Below are 18,433 nucleotides of genomic sequence, written 5' to 3'. Positions count from 1 at the left end.
CACACTGCCATCACCTTTAGCTCTATGATGTCCTCCTCCAGCTCTCCACAGCTCTGCCACACTGCCATCACCTTTAGCTCTATGATGTCTTCCTTTATCTCTCCACAGCTCTGCCACACTGCCATCACATTTAGCTCTATGATGTCCTCCTCCAGCTCTCTACAGCTCTGCCACACTGCCATCACCTTTAGCTCTATGATGTCCTCATCCAGTTCTCCACAGCTCTGCCACACTGCCATCACCTTTCGCTCTATGATGTCCTCCTCCAGCTCTCTACAGCTCTGCCACACTGCCATCACCTTTAGCTCTATGATGTCTTCCTTTATCTCTCCACAGCTCTGCCACACTGCCATCACCTTTAGCTCGATGATGTCCTCCTCCAGCTCTCCACAGCTCTGCCACACTGCCATCACCTTTAGCTCTATGATGTCTTCCTTTATCTCTCTACAGCTCTGCCACACTGCCATCACCTTTAGCTCTATGATGTCTTCCTTTATCTCTCTACAGCTCTGCCACACTGCCATCACCTTTAGCTCTATGATGTCTTCCTTTATCTCTCTACAGCTCTGCCACACTGCCATCACCTTTAGCTCTATGATGTCTTCCTTTATCTCTCTACAGCTCTGACACACTGCCATCACCTTTAGCTCTATGATGTCTTCCTTTATCTCTCTACAGCTCTGCCACACTGCCATCACCTTTAGCTCTATGATGTCTTCCTTTATCTCTCCACAGCTCTGCCACACTGCCATCACCTTTAGCTCTATGATGTCTTCCTTTATCTCTCTACAGCTCTGCCACACTGCCATTACCTTTAGCTCTATGATGTCTTCCTTTATCTCTCCACAGCTCTGCCACACTGCCATCACCTTTAGCTCGATGATGTCCTCCTCCAGCTCTCCACAGCTCTGCCACACTGCCATCACCTTTAGCTCTATGATGTCTTCCTTTATCTCTCTACAGCTCTGCCACACTGCCATCACCTTTAGCTCTATGATGTCTTCCTTTATCTCTCCACAGCTCTGCCACACTGCCATCACCTTTAGCTCTATGATGTCTTCCTTTATCTCTCTACAGCTCTGCCACACTGCCATTACCTTTAGCTCTATGATGTCTTCCTTTATCTCTCCACAGCACTGCCACACTACCATCACCTTTAGCTCTATGATGTCTTCCTTTATCTCTCCACAGCTCTGCCACTCTTCCATCACCTTTAGCTCTATGATGTCTTCCTTTATCTCTCTACAGCTCTGCCACACTGCCATCACCTTTAGCTCTATGATGTCCTCCTACAGCTATCCACAGCTCTGCCACACTGCCATCACCTTTAGCTCTATGATGTCTTCCTTTATCTCTCCACAGCTCTGCCACACTGCCATCACCTTTCGCTCTATGATGTCCTCCTCCAGCTCTCTACAGCTCTGCCACACTGCCATCACCTTTAGCTCTATGATGTCTTCCTTTATCTCTCTACAGCTCTGCCACACTGCCATCACCTTTAGCTCTATGATGTCTTCCTTTATCTCTCCACAGCTCTGCCACACTGCCATCACCTTTAGCTCTATGATGTCTTCCTTTATCTCTCTACAGCTCTGCCACACTGCCATTACCTTTAGCTCTATGATGTCTTCCTTTATCTCTCCACAGCACTGCCACACTACCATCACCTTTAGCTCTATGATGTCTTCCTTTATCTCTCCACAGCTCTGCCACACTGCCATCACCATTAGCTCTATGATGTCTTCCTTTATCTCTCCACAGCTCTGCCACACTGCCATCACCTTTAGCTCTATGATGTCTTCCTTTATCCCTCTACAGCTCTGCCACACTGCCATCACCTTTAGCTCTATGATGTCTTCCTTTATCTCTCTACAGCTCTGCCACACTGCCATCACCTTTAGCTCTATGATGTCTTCCTTTATCTCTCCACAGCTCTGCCACACTCCCATCACCTTTAGCTCTATGATGTCTTCCTTTATCTCTCCACAGCTCTGCCACACTGCCATCACCATTAGCTCTATGATGTCTTCCTTTATCTCTCCACAGCTCTGCCACACTGCCATCACCTTTAGCTCTATGATGTCTTCCTTTATCCCTCTACAGCTCTGCCACACTGCCATCACCTTTAGCTCTATGATGTCTTCCTTTATCTCTCCACAGCTCTGCCACTCTTCCATCACCTTTAGCTCTATGATGTCTTCTTTTATCTCTCTACAGCTCTGCCACACTGCCATCACCTTTAGCTCTATGATGTCTTCCTTTATCCCTCTACAGCTCTGCCACACTGCCATCACCTTTAGCTCTATGATGTCTTCCTTTATCTCTCCACAGCTCTGCCACTCTTCCATCACCTTTAGCTCTATGATGTCTTCCTTTATCTCTCCACAGCTCTGCCACACTCCCATCACCTTTAGCTCTATGATGGCTTCCTTTATCTCTCTACAGCTCTGACACACTGCCATCACCTTTAGCTCTATGATGTCTTCCTTTATCTCTCTACAGCTCTGCCACACTGCCATCACCTTTAGCTCTATGATGTCTTCCTTTATCTCTCTACAGCTCTGCCACACTGCCATCACCTTTAGCTCTATGATGTCTTCCTTTATCTCTCTACAGCTCTGCCACACTGGCATCACCTTTAGCTCTGTGATGTCTTCCTTTATCTCTCTACAGCTCTGCCACACTGCCATCACCTTTAGCTCTATGATGTCTTCCTTTATCTCTCTACAGCTCTGCCACACTGGCATCACCTTTAGCTCTGTGATGTCTTCCTTTGTCTCTCTACAGCTCTGCCACACTGGCATCACCTTTAGCTCTGTGATGTCTTCCTTTGTCTCTCTACAGCTCTGCCACCTTCAACTCGGTGTTGTCTTCCTCCAACTCTCCCCAGCTGTAATTTTGTCCCCCTCGGTCGCTCTATTTCTCCCCAGCTCTGCAACGCTGCCTATCACCTTCAAGTGCCTCCTGGAGAACAACCACATCGACCGACGCATTATCCGCTTTGTGCTCCCCGTGGGCGCCACCATCAACATGGACGGGACGGCGCTCTACGAGGCCGTGGCTGCCATCTTCATTGCCCAGGTCAATAACTACGAGCTGGACTTTGGACAGATCATTACCATCAGGTAACAGGGAGAAATGGACAGCTTTTATAGTATAGGCCCTCTTTTACAGAACCCTTTTAAATGAAATGATTTGAAGCGCAGTCGCTCTGTAGATCACTCTGGTTTAATATACAGTACCAGTCAAAAGTTTGGACACACCTACTCATTCATGGGTTTTTCTTTATTTTTACTATTTTCTACATTGTAGAATAAGAAACTACATCAAAACTATGAAATAACACGCCAACAGAAACAAGCATCTCTCTGGTAAGAAGAAGGGCGTATGCCTTATGATTAATGAGACGTGGCGTGATCATAACAAGATACAGGAACTCAAGTCCTTTTGTTCACCTGACTTAGAATTCCTCACAATCAAATGCCGCCCACATTATCTACCAAGAAAATTCTCTTTGATCATAATCACAAAACCCTGGATCATTGTTATTCTAACTTCTGCGACGCATATAAGGCCCTCCCCCGCCCTCCTTTCGGAAAAGCTGACCACGACTCCATTTTGTTGCTCCCAGCCTATAAACAGAAACTAAAACAGGAAGCACCCGCGCTCAGGTCTGTTCAACGCTGGTCCGACCAATCGGATTCCACGCTTTGTGCTCCCCGTGGGCGCCACCATCAACATGGACGGGACGGCGCTCTACGAGGCCGTGGCTGCCATCTTCATCCCCCAGGTCAATAACTACGAGCTGGACTTTGGACAGATCATTACCATCAGGTAACAGGGAGAAATGGACAGCTTTTATAGTATAGGCCCTCTTTTACAGAACCCTTTAAAATGAAATGATTTGAAGCGCACATCGCTCTGTAGATCACTCTGGTTTAATATACAGTACCAGTCAAAAGTTTGGACACACCTACTCATTCATGGGTTTTTCTTTATTTTTACTATTTTCTACATTGTAGAATAAGAAACTACATCAAAACTATGAAATAACACGCCAACAGAAACAAGCATCTCTCTGGTAAGAAGAAGGGTGTATGCCTTATGATTAATGAGACGTGGCGTGATCATAACAAGATACAGGAGCTCAAGTCCTTTTATTCACCTGACTTAGAATTCCTCACAATCAAATGCCGACCACATTATCTACCAAGAAAATTCTCTTTGATCATAATCACAGTCGTGTATATTCCCCCCCAAGCAGACACATCGACGGCCCTGAAAGAACTTCCTTCGACTCTTTGTAAACTGGAATCCACATATCTTGAGGCTGCATTTATTGTAGCTGGGGATTTTAACAAGGCTAATCTAAAAACAAGGCTCCCTAAATTCTATCAGCATATCGATTGCGCAACCCGGGCTGGCAAAACCCTGGATCATTGTTATTCTAACTTCTGCGACGCATATAAGGCCCTCCCCCGCCCTCCTTTCGGAAAAGCTGACCACGACTCCATTTTGTTGCTCCCAGCCTATAAACAGAAACTAAAACAGGAAGCACCCGCGCTCGGGTCTGTTCAACGCTGGTCCGACCAATCGGATTCCACGCCCCAAGATTGTTTCGATCACGTGGACTGGGATATGTTCCGCATAGGGTCGAGCAACAACATTGATGAATACGCTGATTCGGTGAGCGAGTTTATAAGCAAGTGCATCGGTGATGTACCCACAGCGTCTATTAAAACCTTCCCCAACCAGAAACGGTGGATTGATGGCAGCATTCACGCAAAACTGAAAGCTCGAACCACTGCTTTTAATCAGGGCAAGGTGACCGGAAACATGACCAAATACAAACAGTGTAGCTATTCCCTCCGCAAGGCAATCCAATAAGCTAAGCGTCAGTATAGAGACAAGGTAGAGTCGCAATTCAACGGCTCAGACACGAGAGGTATAGGGCAGGGTCTATAGTCAATCACGCACTACAAAAGAAAAACCAGCCCCATCGCGGACCCAGACAGACTAAACAACTTCTTTGCTCGCTTTGAGGACAATACAGTGCCACTGACACGGCCCGCTACCAAAACCTGCGGGCTCTCCTTCACTGCAGCCAATGTGAGTAAAGCATTTAAACGTGTTAACCCTCGCAAGTCTGCCGGCCCAGGCGGCATCCCAAGTCGCGTCCTCTTCTAACAAGGCACACCTGTTAATTGAAATGCATTCCAGGTTACTACCTCATGAAGGTGGTTGAGAGAATGCCAAGAGTGTGCAAAGCTGTCATCAAAGCAAAGGTTGGCTGCATTGAAGAATCTCAAATATAAAACATGTTTTGATTTGTTTAACACTTTTTTGGTTACTACATCATTCCATATGTGTTATTTCATAGTTTTGATGTCTTCACTATTATTCTACAATGTAGAAAATAGTGAAAATAAAGAAAAACCCTAGAATGAGTAGGTGTGTCCAAACTTTTGACTGGTACTGTATGATGCAGGTTTGAAGTAAAATGCTTCATAATTCCACTGTATTTGAACATACTGTATAAACAAGAATAGATGCATTTAATGCAGGGGTCCTCTTTCTGTTTCCAGCCCAGCAACACACAATGAAACACACAGGTGTCCCACATGGAGAGTATTTATCTGTTACGAGAAATATAAAAATGTTAGTCACTGATTCCAGTCACCATCATAAATTAACTATATTTGGGATGGGCAACTACAAGGGGCCGGAGTTGGGGTGCCGGAGTTGTGTCACAGTTTTCACCCATCCCGAGGAAACATAGCTGATTAAACTAACTGTATTCTAAACTGGCTGGAGGACTGGAGTTACCCATCCTTGCCTATAGCATACTGGGTGTCTCCTACTGGCAGGGAGGTGATGGTGATATGCTACATTGGTTTTAAAGGGTGATCATCAGCTGAGTAGAATATACTTTTAGATGTTCTGCCAGGCAACAGTTATCTAAAATGATCTGTCTCTTACAGTGGCACACGGTACACGGATGTCTAATGTATAATGGCATTAATATAAGCCACATGTTTCAAAAATGTTTTGCTCGCAACACGTTGGGGAGGGTGGGAGTTCAGGTTTTTGGTGGCTATCCCCCATCAAAGTTGCCCATCCCTGAATTAGATGAACAGATGGACTATGCATAAAGTACACTGGATGTGAAAGGGAGCATGGTAGGGGTAGAAAGAACGGGGGGACAAGGGTGAGGAACTACTGTTCCAAATACACTGAGGGCAGGGGGGGTAGAGAAAGACGGACAGAGAGAGAGAGATGGACAGAGATGGACAGAGAGAGAGCGATGGACAGAGAGAGAGAGACAGAGGTGGACAGAGAGAGAGCGATGGACAGAGAGAGAGCGATGGACAGAGAGAGAGCGATGGACAGAGAGAGAGCGATGGACAGAGAGAGAGCGAGAGAGCGAGAGCGAGAGAGAGAGAGAGAGAGAAATGGACAGAGTGATGGGCAGAGAGAAATAGAGAGAGAGAACGAGGGAGATGGACAGAGAGAGTAAAGTGCTCAGTGATGGCAGAGGAAAGCAGGATAGTGCAAAGTAATTGGGGATCAAAATAGAATGTCCCTGTGTTTTTCAGTCCGGTCTTGTTTTGGCCTTGAATCCCCTCCCTGCCATAGGGACCCCAGCTTAATGCTATTATAGTAGATGGAATTGCGTCTCTATTTTCAACAAACAACAAACAAGGCTAAAAGCATGAAGGAACTAAACTAAACTCCATCTTCCTGTCTAAAGCTACAGCACATAACATGCACAACTCACACAGACTCCATTTTCAAAGCAGGATTGTCTTGGTTGTCTTTAAGTGTGTTTCATAATATCAATGTGAATCAGAAAATAGTGCTAATCCCTTTTAAATCGTATAACTTTACTTCAACAGTACCACAGTACCAACCAGGAAAGCAGTTGATGATTTCCATTAATATTATATCACACATAAAGACAACCTGCTTTCAAAATGGAGACTGTGTGTCACGTATGTTATGTAGCTTTAGACAAGAAGATGCAGTTTAGTCCCTTCGTGCTTTTATTTCAAAGGGCTACTTTCTATGTGCTTCAAATGTAACAACGGTTCATTCAAATATTATGGTTCATGTCAGCCAATGCAAAATATAGCAACATTATGCCACATTGACAATAAGTAACAAAGTACAATATGAACTTATGGATATGGGCTCTTTTCCAATATCCAGGTGAGGATCCTGCTTAGAAGCACTGTATTGGGCATGCATTTATGGTGGTATGCTAGTATACATACAACCAGAGGGAACATAGCTAAGTGGTGTTGTTAAGTATGGAGAAACTAGTAGTGAACTCTTTATGCTACATCAGTTATTGTATAGAGTATGGTATAATGGTGTTTATCCCACCTCCCTCTGTTTTCCAGCATCACTGCCACAGCAGCTAGCATCGGTGCTGCAGGAATTCCACAGGCTGGTCTGGTCACTATGGTGATCGTGCTAACGTCTGTTGGGTTGCCAACTGATGACATCACTCTCATCATTGCAGTGGATTGGGCATTGTGAGTACCATATGGGATCCACTTCCTCTACTGTCAGGCTTATAATTGTTTTCCCATTCCATGTTATGTGACATTTTGTGTGCGTGGGATGCATCTATGATTATTTCTGAAGTGGTGTGAGAGAGAGTTTGTTTATGTAGCATTATTCAGATGCTACCTAATTATGGTCATGTGGAAACATCTGACTGACTGGCTCGATTCGGTCTTATGTAGCAAATCTTGAAATGAGCTGTGTTCGAATACCCATACTAACATACTGTATACTAAATACTTTATGAGTATATACTATATACTTTTAGTTCCTTTTAGTATACTGTAAACAAACACTATCTTTTCAGTTGAGTGTACTAGCGCTTCGCCTGTCTACCGAAAGTTGATGCTGTTGCTATGCAATTTCTTGCTAGCTTGTTAGCATAACAAATTACTAGCTAGACATCTTACGACTTCATTAACAATGTCCATTAAGAACGCACAACGAATATACCACTTAGCGAAGCTAAGAATGACGTGAATAATCAAGTCAATAAAAATTGGGTAGTTAGTTGGATAGCATATAGTTAACATACTGTAAAGTTGAATGTATTACTAGCCAACTAAGGTTAGGTAGCTTGCTAACATACCGGTGCATACAAGCAACTGCTGTAGTGATATGCTATGCGGTTCGTAAGGCTAGCGTAGCTAACAAATTGTCAGCCAACATAACTTATTTGAAACTTATTTGTATTACTTTGCTCAACATTCTCTTAACATTTGTCATAATTAATTAAAGCAATTAATATTTACTTTTTGTACTTACATTTGTTACCGATCTCATCGGACTTCAACTGCATCTTTTCTGCCATTTTCTTCCAATCTGAAAATGTTGTGAAGCCACGTTAATTTTCGGAAGAATTACATTATGGGCTCTAAAAGCACGGAAATAGTGTCCACTGCTTGTATACTTCAAATTTTGGTGAATCTAGTACAACATCCGGGAACTTTTGAAGTACTAACTATATCCATACTATGAACAATAAGCACACCACACACTCAATTTACATCACAAATATTGCGGTTAGTATGAGTATTCGAACACATCTGTGGTGTTTTTTACATTAGATAAAAGTAGAAAATCAGAGCTAGAAAATGGTATATCATACACTACAGGTGAGGAACAATGGGAAAATAATTCTGCTTTGAAAGTTGATACGCTTGTATCCCCACTTTTTGAGAAAATGGCCCTTGAATGTTTTGGTACACCTACTGGAGAGCTCTTCTTTGTCTACACTCATTCAGCATTGTGCACACCCTCTTAAGTCTTAGCCCCACCCATCTCTTTAAGGATTCACATTTGAGGCCATGTGCTAAACAGAGTGAGTTCTAAACAACCAAAGATTTCAAGACTAAAGGCTGGTTTATAATGTCTGTAGACAGTTGTCGCAGTGACATCCTAAACATTGTCAATCGACATCAAACTTGTCGTTGTCATTATGAAAAAATATAAACACAAAAACGACAGGCTGCGTCTGCAATAGCAAAATAGCATAACTCATGTATTTTAACACCAATAGACCCATCCGTGTAAACACAAATTTAGTATATGTCAGTGTAGCAAATCAGGTAACTAAAAGCAGCTTTCGATACAATGTTTTGGTTAGTTTCTATCTTGTTAGCTGGCTAGCTAATGTTACGTTAGCTGGCTAGCCAGTTCAAATAATGACCATATCATAGCTGACAACATCTTAACTTTAGCTAATTTCTATGAATTATAATAAAATCACAAGAAGATCATTATATACAAGTAAATGGCAAGCTAATTATGGAAAATAGCTTACTGTTGTGACTGTGACTAAATAATAGCAGGTCATCCTACCAGAGAATTTTAGAACTTGGACACTTTATATTCTAATTTGACTTTAGTGCAAGTCATGCTGTTCTTCACATTACCATCTCTTGTAAACAAGCATTCTATCAAATAAAATCAACGTTTATTTGTCACATGCACAGGATACAGAAGGTGTAAACTGTACAGTGAAATGGTTACTTGCATAGTGGAGTCTTTTGTTTAGACATGTAGCTAGCTAGCTAAACAATTAACCATAATCCCAACAACATAACTTTACTACCCTGCATGAATCTGAAGGCAGCTAAAGCTAACCAACTAGGTTCAATGTTCGTGAGCTAGCTAACTGTAGGCTTTAACTAGCAATGCAAATGGCTCTGAGACACGAATAATATTACTACAGTGCACAGATCATACACATAACATTAGCTAGCGAGCCAGCCTGCTAATATTAGCTAGCTAGATATAAGTAATAAAAACACCTTTCTGACAAAATTAGAAAATCTGAAAATGTAGTTAGCTAGACTCTCTTACCCATCCGTATACATGGATGAACACTTCTCCCTCTCTGTCATGGATGCCATGGTTGCCCTTAGCTTTCCTACTCTCCTTCCACCAGGAATTCCACTGATTTCAAAACTTGGTCCTCCAGAAAGTGCAGAGCATTAGCAACACTTTTGTAGTTCTTCATGATATATTTTTTTTAAACAGTGAAACTATAAATGAGTAGATGTGTTTCTTACCCCAATACATTTCATTTCTGTATCGAATTATGATACAGTTCCCATCTTTGTTTGTGAACTTCTTCATATAAACTAACACAAACACACACACACAGTCTTGTACAGCTTACCTTGTGGTTACCACAATTCAGTCCCATTCAAAATCCTATTTTCCGGTGGCGCAGTGGTCTAGGGCAATGCATCGCAGTGCTAGCTGCACCACCAGAGTCTCTGGGTTCGCGCCCAGGCTCTGTCGCAGCCGGCCGCGACTGGGAGGTCCGTGGGGCGATGCACAATTGGCCTATCATCGTCCGGGTTAGGGAGGGTTTGGCCGGTAGGGATATCCTTGTCTCATCGCGCTCCAGCGACTCCTGTGGCGGGCCTGGTGCAGTGCGCGCTAACCAAGGGGGCCAGGTGCACGGTGTTTCCTCCGACACATTGGTGCGGCTGGCTTCCGGGTTGGAGGCGTGCTGTGTTAAGAAGCAGTGCGGCTTGGTTGGGTTGTGCTTCGGAGGACGCGTGGCTTTCGACCTTCGTCTCTCCCGAGCCCGTACGGGAGTTGTAGCGATGAGACAAGATAGTAATTACTAGCGATTGGATACCACGAAAATTGGGGAGAAAAGGGGATAACATATTAAAAAATAAAATAAAATAAAAATTAAATCCTATTTTCCCTAAAACACACACATAAATTTAACCCTAAATCCCCTTTAACCCTAAACCCCCTAAACCCCCCCCCCCCCCCCCCCCCCCCCCCCCCCCCCTACCTCTTATTCTAAACCTGTCTTTCCTGTTCCTCTCCTGCTTCCAGAGACAGATTCCGGACCATGGTGAATGTTATGGGGGATGCGTTGGCCACAGGTATCATGGCCCATATCTGCAGAAAAGACTTTATCAAGGAAGGAGATGGTGTGAGTATCTGCTTGTCTTATACCCTTTTCACACTATTGTGCTGAGCCAAGCTGTACTGTGCTGAGCAGAGCCGTACTGTGCTGAACCGAGACCTACTGTGCTGAGGCTCTGATTTTTTTTTAAATCACACTGTCATGCCGAGGCGTACTGTGCTTTGGATATTTTCTTTTCCAGCATGGTTCCAGCAACAGTAGCCAGCACAGTACGGCTCGGCTTGGCTCATTAGTGTTACCTTTGCCATCATGGAACTTAGCTAGTTCCCCACAGAGTCAAACTCCTGTCATATTCAGCTTCCTCAGGAAGAGAGCTGAGGGCAAGACCCACTGAGTAACCTGGCTGCTATATCCAATTGTCCCACTCTGCTGGATGTTAATGCTATGGCTCAGAGCTCAGAGCGACATGACTGTAGTCTGTCAACAACAATAGTGTGAATATCTGACTTTAGCGCTTTATCAGGAATTTTGATTTTTTATGTAAAAAAACAGTTAATTTTTCATTTTGAATTCAGGGAGACATTTTGACAAGGACAAGGTTCTTGTTGTTTTATAGTTGAAAACCTTGCAAACGTTTTTCATCTACAAAAATAGACTGTGGTGGGCTTATCATGATGTACATTCTTTTTCAACACAAATGAATAAGCTAGAGACTCACTCACTATGTTTTGTATGAGGCATGTCTGGAAACGTTTGACTTATAATGTCTATCTATATGCCTCTACATTTTTCCCCATCTGTACCTTAATCCATCTTCCTCTCACCCTTTCCCTTTCTCCCTCTCTCGCTTTCTTTCCATTTATTTCAATCTCTCCCCATCCTACCTGTCTCTTGCTCTCTCTCTCTCTCTCCCTCTATTTCCATTGCTCCTTCTTTCTCTCCTTCTCTTTTTCCACCCCCCCCCCCCCCCCCCCTCTCTCCTAGGTACCTCTGATCTGTGAGACCAAGCCCATGATAAACATCCAGCAGCATATGAACTGTGAGAACAACAACGGTAGCTTCCAGCCACCTCCCCAGGGCTCAGGGGTCCAACCAGACGCCTTCCCCCCCGACGTGGCCCGCCTCATGCAGCTGGAGGAAGGGGTGCGGCCCCCTCCCCCTCCGGAGAGGAAAAAGCCCCCTGTGCCTCCCAGGCAGCTGAAGAAGGATAAGGATCACTGTGCCATTGACATGAATGGCCTGGAGACCAACGTATAGGTCCCAAACCTCACCTCACCACCACTCATCCCAGCAGGACTGATGTGGAAAGCTCCACAGTCCATCACCAGTCGGAGGCGCTCTTTTTCAACTGAGTCTCGTGGTTCAGTACGTCGGAATGAAAGGCCAACGCCACTGGAACTTATAGAGGTGAAGATGGATGAACAGATGAACAGAGAGAGCAATGATGGATCCCATCTTATTTTTTATTGTTATTGTTGACTGATCGAGTCACTCATTTTCATTTTCTGTTTTGTTTGTGAGAAACGTGAGATTTGTGACAAGACTTTGTCCTGTGCTTCCATGGATGGTGGATATAGGTAGGGAGCATCGGGATGGGGGAAGTACAGGCTTCTCTGAAACCTGACAGTGATGTACTGGGAAATAATAATTTTCCAGGATTCCTTCAAAGACTCCTTCTCTACAGTGGACACAACACTAGCTGGGATAACTGAAGCACCGTGACTGTGGATTTTTATTGCCAAAAGGAGGACGTTCTGTATATGCTGTTCACTTTCCAGACCACCTATACACACTGTTCACTTTCTATATCACATGTACACACTGTTCACTTTCCAGACTACCTATACAGTACACAATGTTCACTTTCCAGACCATCTGTACACACATGCCCACCTACCTGTACATCCCATAGCCGAGTAGCAGGAGATGCTCAGTCTGTGTGCACTTACTGTATGTGTGTGGGCCTGTGAACACTCTGCAAGGTGGAAGAACTTTCTCCACTCTTAGAAATGTATACATACTTGTAATACTATTTGCATTGCTTGAGGTACGTAGATATTGTCTTTGATATTTCAATTTTATAATATTTATTTCTTGATAATTTTATTGTCATCCTGAGCAACATTTCTGCTAAAGAGCGCAAATGGGCCATATGAGTAAGTTTTGTGGCTCTCGCTACTGTCACTGTCTGCAACATAAAATAAGTGAATCAGACAGCTCTCTTTGTCATGAAACCGAGCAGAAGAGAGAGGACGACAAGATGTCAGAAGTCTAATTAGCCAGCAGATCCGACCCGCTTGCTTACAGCTGCACTAGGGTCAGAGAGCATTCCTGTGTACATTGACACCGTAGAGCCGGCGCAAGATATGGCTCGGAAAACGTACCTCAATCCAGGGATGAGAAATGCTTTGTACTCGGAATTGTCCCATTATCCAAACTGTTACACCGATAAGATTGAACAACTGCTAAGTTTAGGGCCTGTGATAAGCAATCATTCATTCTTCTCAGCGTAACAGTTGGGATAATGGGACAATTCGGAGTATAATGCATTTCTCATCCCTGGATTGAGGTACGTTTTCCAAGCCATATGTCACGGCGGCTCCGAAGTGTCTTTTTTCACACAGCAATGCTGTCCAACCCTGGTGCAGCTGTAAGCAAGTGGGTCGGATCTGCTGGCTAAAGTCTAATCTGAGAGACATTGATCTTTCAAAAAACTGCCCCCTTCTTTCATTTTCTTCTTCTCTTTTATTTATTTAAATTTTTTGCCTTAACGAAGCCGGTGATGCTGAGCGGGGGAAAGAGGACTTTTCAAGGTTTAACCACCTTGCTACTGATCATGAAATACCATTGATGTTACCCTATAGATGAAGGCTTCTCAATCTTTTTGTGCACTGATAGACAAAGGTTACATTATTTTTAATGCTTTGCCCATTTAACTTTTTTTCTTTTTTGGAAGATATAACATTTAAATTACATGTGAATAGAGGTGATGCTTACACGAAACATGATTCAGTAAAAGTGGTGTAAAGTACTTAAGTAAAAATACTTAAAAGTACTACTTAAGTAGTTTTTCGGGGTATCTCTACTTTACTTTGCTATTTATATTTTGAACCACTTTTACTTCACTACATTCCTAAAGAAAATTATGTACTTACTCCATACATTTTCCCTGACACCCAAAAGTACTCATTACATTTTGAATGCATAGCAGGACAATAAAATTGTCTAATTCACACACTTTTTAAAAGAACATCCCTGGTCATCCCTACAGTCTCTTATCTGGTGGACTCACTAAACACATGCTTTGTTTGTAAATGATGTCTGATTGTTGGAGTGTGCCCATTGCTATCCGTAAATAAATAAAAAACAAGAAAATTATGCCGACTGGTTTGCTTAATTTAGGGACTTTGAAATGTTTTATACTTTTACTTTTAATACTTAAGTATATTTGATCAATTACATTTACTTTTCACTTGAGTCATTTTCTATTGATGTATTTTTACTTTTACTCAAGTATGACAATTGGGTACTTTTTCCACCACTGTGAATTAGTTGGTTGGTTGGGTTACCTGCTGTTTTGTACTAAATGGTAGTCATCATGTTCTGTGCAAAGTGGCCATCAATTACAATTATGTCAATGCTGGTCTCTTATGTCACACACAACTACAGTAGATTATCATGTGTTTCTTTCCATTATATATATTTCCTAGAACTAACTCAGCCCTTCTATAATTGGCAGTCTTGAAAAAAACAAGCGCAACATCCAGCGTTTTATTCTGCTCGGTTACAGAAACTTCGTAGAGCATCCGTTGGCCTGTCGTCACAGAGGTAGTTGTTTGGAATATAGAACTGTGGAATCATAGAAACTATGGAACTAAGAGGCTGTGACATTCTAAGTGTGTCGTGCAGCATTGGCCTCAGGATTTTGCTCTGCTCGCATGTTTCTCATCACTCTATGATTTGCACACCAATTGAGTAATTCTCCGCTGTTCACGTGTGTTGAGGGACGACGCCTTTACATTCCATCAGCCCAGTCAGTCCTGAACATACAGTATATCCACACTTCTTAGAGAGATCAATGATGGTGTAATTCAATCGAAAATTATTATGTCTCTCCAAACTGCTTTAACAAGGAAGATCAAACTGGCCCAAGTGAATGAGACAATTTTACCCACTGAGTAAAATATTGGATTTGTCTCGGGGAGCAGTAAATGTCAGGCATTTTTGGTGAAATGTATCTCCACCTCACTCACTCACAGTTGTTTATCTCTATTCTGTTTTATTACCCTGTGTTGTACTCAATGACTTTCCTGCCTCCCTACATCCCGGACTTTTCTTTTGCTCTCTTTTAGATTGAATGTATGTCACGTTCCTGACCTGTTTTCTGTTATTTTTGTATGTGTTTAGTTGGTCAGGACGTAAGTTGGGGTGGGCATTCTATGTTTTGTGTTTCTATGTTTAGGTCATTGGGAATTAGCCTTATATGGTTCTCAATCAGAGACAGGTGTTTGATGTTTCCTCTGATTGAGAACCATATAAAGGTAGGCTGTTCACACTGTTTGTTTGTGGGTGGTTGTCTTCCGTGTCTGTGTATGTTGCACCACACGGGACTGTTTCGTTGTCGTTCGTGTATGTAGTCTGTTCCTGTTCGTGAGTTCTTTGTGTATTTATGTAAGTTCCATGTTCAGGTCTGTCTACGTCGTTTTGTTATTTTGGTAATCATTTCAAGTGTTTATCATGTTTCGTCTGGATATAATAAATTCGTTATGTCAAACTATCACGCTGCGCTTTGGTCCAATCCCTACTCCTCCTCTTCTTCTGAAGAGGAGGAGGACGACCGTTACAGAACCACCCACCCAATAGGATCAAGCAGCGTGAGAGGAACCAGCAGCAGCGACCTAAAAACCAGGACTCGCGGACTTGGGAGGAAATATTGTCTGGAAAAGGACCCTGGGCTCAGACAGGAGAGAACCGCCGCTCTCGGGAGGCGATGGAGTCAGCGAAAGCCCAGGATCGGTGGTATGAGGAGGCAGCAAGGAGACGTGGCTGGAAACCCGAAAATAAACCCCAAAAATGTCTGGGGGGGCTAAAAGGGAGAGTGGCGAAGTCAGGTAGGAGACCTGCGCCTACTCCCTGTACTTACCGTGGAGAGCGAAAGTACGGGCAGACACCGTGTTACGCAGTAGAGCGCATGGTGTCTCCTGTACGTGTGCATAGCCCGGTGCGGTACATACCAGCTCCTCTATCGGCCGGGCCAGATTGAGCATTGAGCCAAGTGCCATGAAGCCGGCTCTACACATCTGGCCACCAGTGCGTCTCCTCGGGCAGGCTTACATGGCACCAGTCTTACGCATGGTGTCCCCGGTTCGCCTACATAGCCCGGTGCGGGTTATTCCACCTCCCCGCACTGGTCGGGCGACGGGGAGCATACAACCAGGTAAGGTTGGGCAGGCTCAGTGCTCAAGGGAGCCAGTACGCCTGCACGGTCTGGTATTTCCAGCGCCATCTCCCAGCCCAGTACCACCAGTGCCTACACCACGCACCAGGCTTCCAGTGCGTCTCCAGAGCCCTGTTCCTCCTCCACTCACTCTCCCTGTGGTGCGTGTCTCCAGCCCAGTGCCTCCAGTTCCGGCACCACGCATCAAGCCTCCTGTGCTTCTCCAGAGCCCTGTACGCACTGTTCCTTCTCCCCGTACTCGCCCTGATGTGCGTGCCCTCAGCCCGGTACCACCAGTGCCGGTACCACGCACCAGGCCTATTGTACGCCTTGAGAGTCCAGTGTGCCCTGTTGTTGTTCCCCGCACTAGCCTGAAGGTGCGTGTCTTTAGCCCGGTACCTCCAGTTCCGGCACCGCGCACCAGGCCTACAGTGCGTCTCAGCCGGCCAGAGTCTGCCGTCTGCCCAGCGGCGCCTGAACTGCCCGTCTGCCCAACGGCGCCTGAACTGCCCGTCTGCCCAACGGCGCCTGAACTGCCCGTCTGCCCAACGCCGTCTGAACTGTCCGTCTGCCAAGCGCCGCATGAACTGCCCGTCTGTACTGAGCCTTCAAAGCCGCCCGTCTGTACTGAGCCTGCAAAGCCGCCCGTCTGCCATGAGCCTTCAGAGCCGTCCGCCAGACAGGAGCCGATAGAGCCTTCCGCCAGACAGGAGCCGCTAGAGCCTCCCGCCAGACAGGATCAGCCAAAGCCTTCCGCCAGACAGGATCAGCCAGAGCCTTCCGCCAGACAGGATCAGCCAGAGTCTTCCGCCAGACAGGATCAGCCAGAGCCTTCCGCCAGACAGGATCAGCCAGAGCCTTCCGCCAGACAGGATCAGCCAGAGCCTTCCGCCAGACAGGATCAGCCAGAGCCTTCCGCCAGACAGGATCAGCCAGAGCCTTCCGCCAGACAGGATCAGCCAGAGCCTTTCGCCAGACAGGATCAGCCAGAGCCTTCCGCCAGACAGGATCAGCCAGAGCCGTCAGCGAGCCATTACCAGCCAGAGCAGTCATCCAGCCATGACCAGCCAGAGCAGTCATCCAGCCATGACCAGCCAGAGCCGTCATCCAGCCATGACCAGCCAGAGCCGTCATCCAGCCATGACCAGCCAGAGCCGTCATCCAGCCATGACCAGCCAGAGCCGTCATCCAGCCATGACCAGCCAGAGCCGTCATCCAGCCAGGATCCGCCAGAGCCGTCATCCAGCCAGGATCCGCCAGAGCCGTCATCCAGCCAGGATCCGCCAGAGCCGTCATCCAGCCAGGATCCGCCAGAGCCGTCATCCAGCCAGGATCCGCCAGAGCCGTCATACAGCCAGGATCCGCCAGAGCCAGCCAGCCAGGATCCGCCAGAGCCAGCCAGCCAGGATCCACCATCCAGTCCGGTGCTGCCGTCCCTCAGTCCGGAGCTGCCGTCCCTCAGTCCGGAGCTGCCGTCCCTCAGTCCAGAGCTGCCCCTTATCCCGGTGCTGCTCCTTATCCCGGTGATGCCCCTTAATTTAGGTGGGTTTATTTGGAGGGTGGTCATTGAGAGGGGGATACGGAAGCAGGGAGTGATTATGGTGGGATGGGGACCACGCCCAGAGCCTGAGCCGCCACCGTGGACAGATGCCCACCCAGACCCTCCCCTAGACTTTGGTGGTGCGTCCGGAGTTCGTACCTTGAGGGGGGGGTTCTGTCACATTCCTGACCTGTTTTCTGTTATTTTTGTATGTGTTTAGTTGGTCAGGACGTGAGTTGGGGTGGGCATTCTATGTTTTGTGTTTCTATGTTTAGGTCATTGGGAATTAGCCTTATATGGTTCTCAATCAGAGACAGTTGTTTGACGTTTCCTCTGATTGAGAACCATATAAAGGTAGGCTGTTCACACTGTTTGTTTGTGGGTGGTTGTCTTCCGTGTCTGTGTATGTTGCACCACACGGGACTGTTTCGTTGTCGTTCGTATATGTAGTCTGTTCCTGTTCGTGAGTTCTTCGTGTATTTATGTAAGTTCCATGTTCAGGTCTGTCTACGTCGTTTTGTTATTTTGG

General features: G+C 45.4%; 1 protein-coding gene across 2 annotated transcripts in view; it reads left to right on the top strand.

Annotated features, from left to right (window-relative positions):
• slc1a7b (solute carrier family 1 member 7b) overlaps positions 1–13,275 on the top strand; it is a 104,833-nt gene extending 91,558 nt beyond the window's left edge. Inside the window, exons 8-12 of one of the 2 annotated variants that reach the window (XM_055861684.1) lie at positions 2,931–3,125; positions 7,404–7,538; positions 10,894–10,991; positions 11,300–11,307; positions 11,912–13,275. In XM_055861684.1, coding sequence (XP_055717659.1) covers positions 2,931–3,125; positions 7,404–7,538; positions 10,894–10,991; positions 11,300–11,307; positions 11,912–12,184 — 709 coding nt within the window. In that variant the 3' untranslated portion in view covers positions 12,185–13,275. Of the gene's footprint in view, positions 1–2,930; positions 3,126–7,403; positions 7,539–10,893; positions 10,994–11,299; positions 11,308–11,911 lie in introns of both variants that reach the window. The other variant, XM_055861683.1, reaches the window with a different exon arrangement.
• Positions 13,276–18,433: the final 5,158 nt, after the last annotated feature.

This window comes from Salvelinus fontinalis, chromosome 14, assembly GCF_029448725.1.
Source record: "Salvelinus fontinalis isolate EN_2023a chromosome 14, ASM2944872v1, whole genome shotgun sequence".
In the NCBI taxonomy this organism is placed as follows: Eukaryota; Metazoa; Chordata; class Actinopteri; order Salmoniformes; family Salmonidae; genus Salvelinus; species Salvelinus fontinalis.
This window is presented reverse-complemented; position numbering and strand designations above follow the sequence as displayed.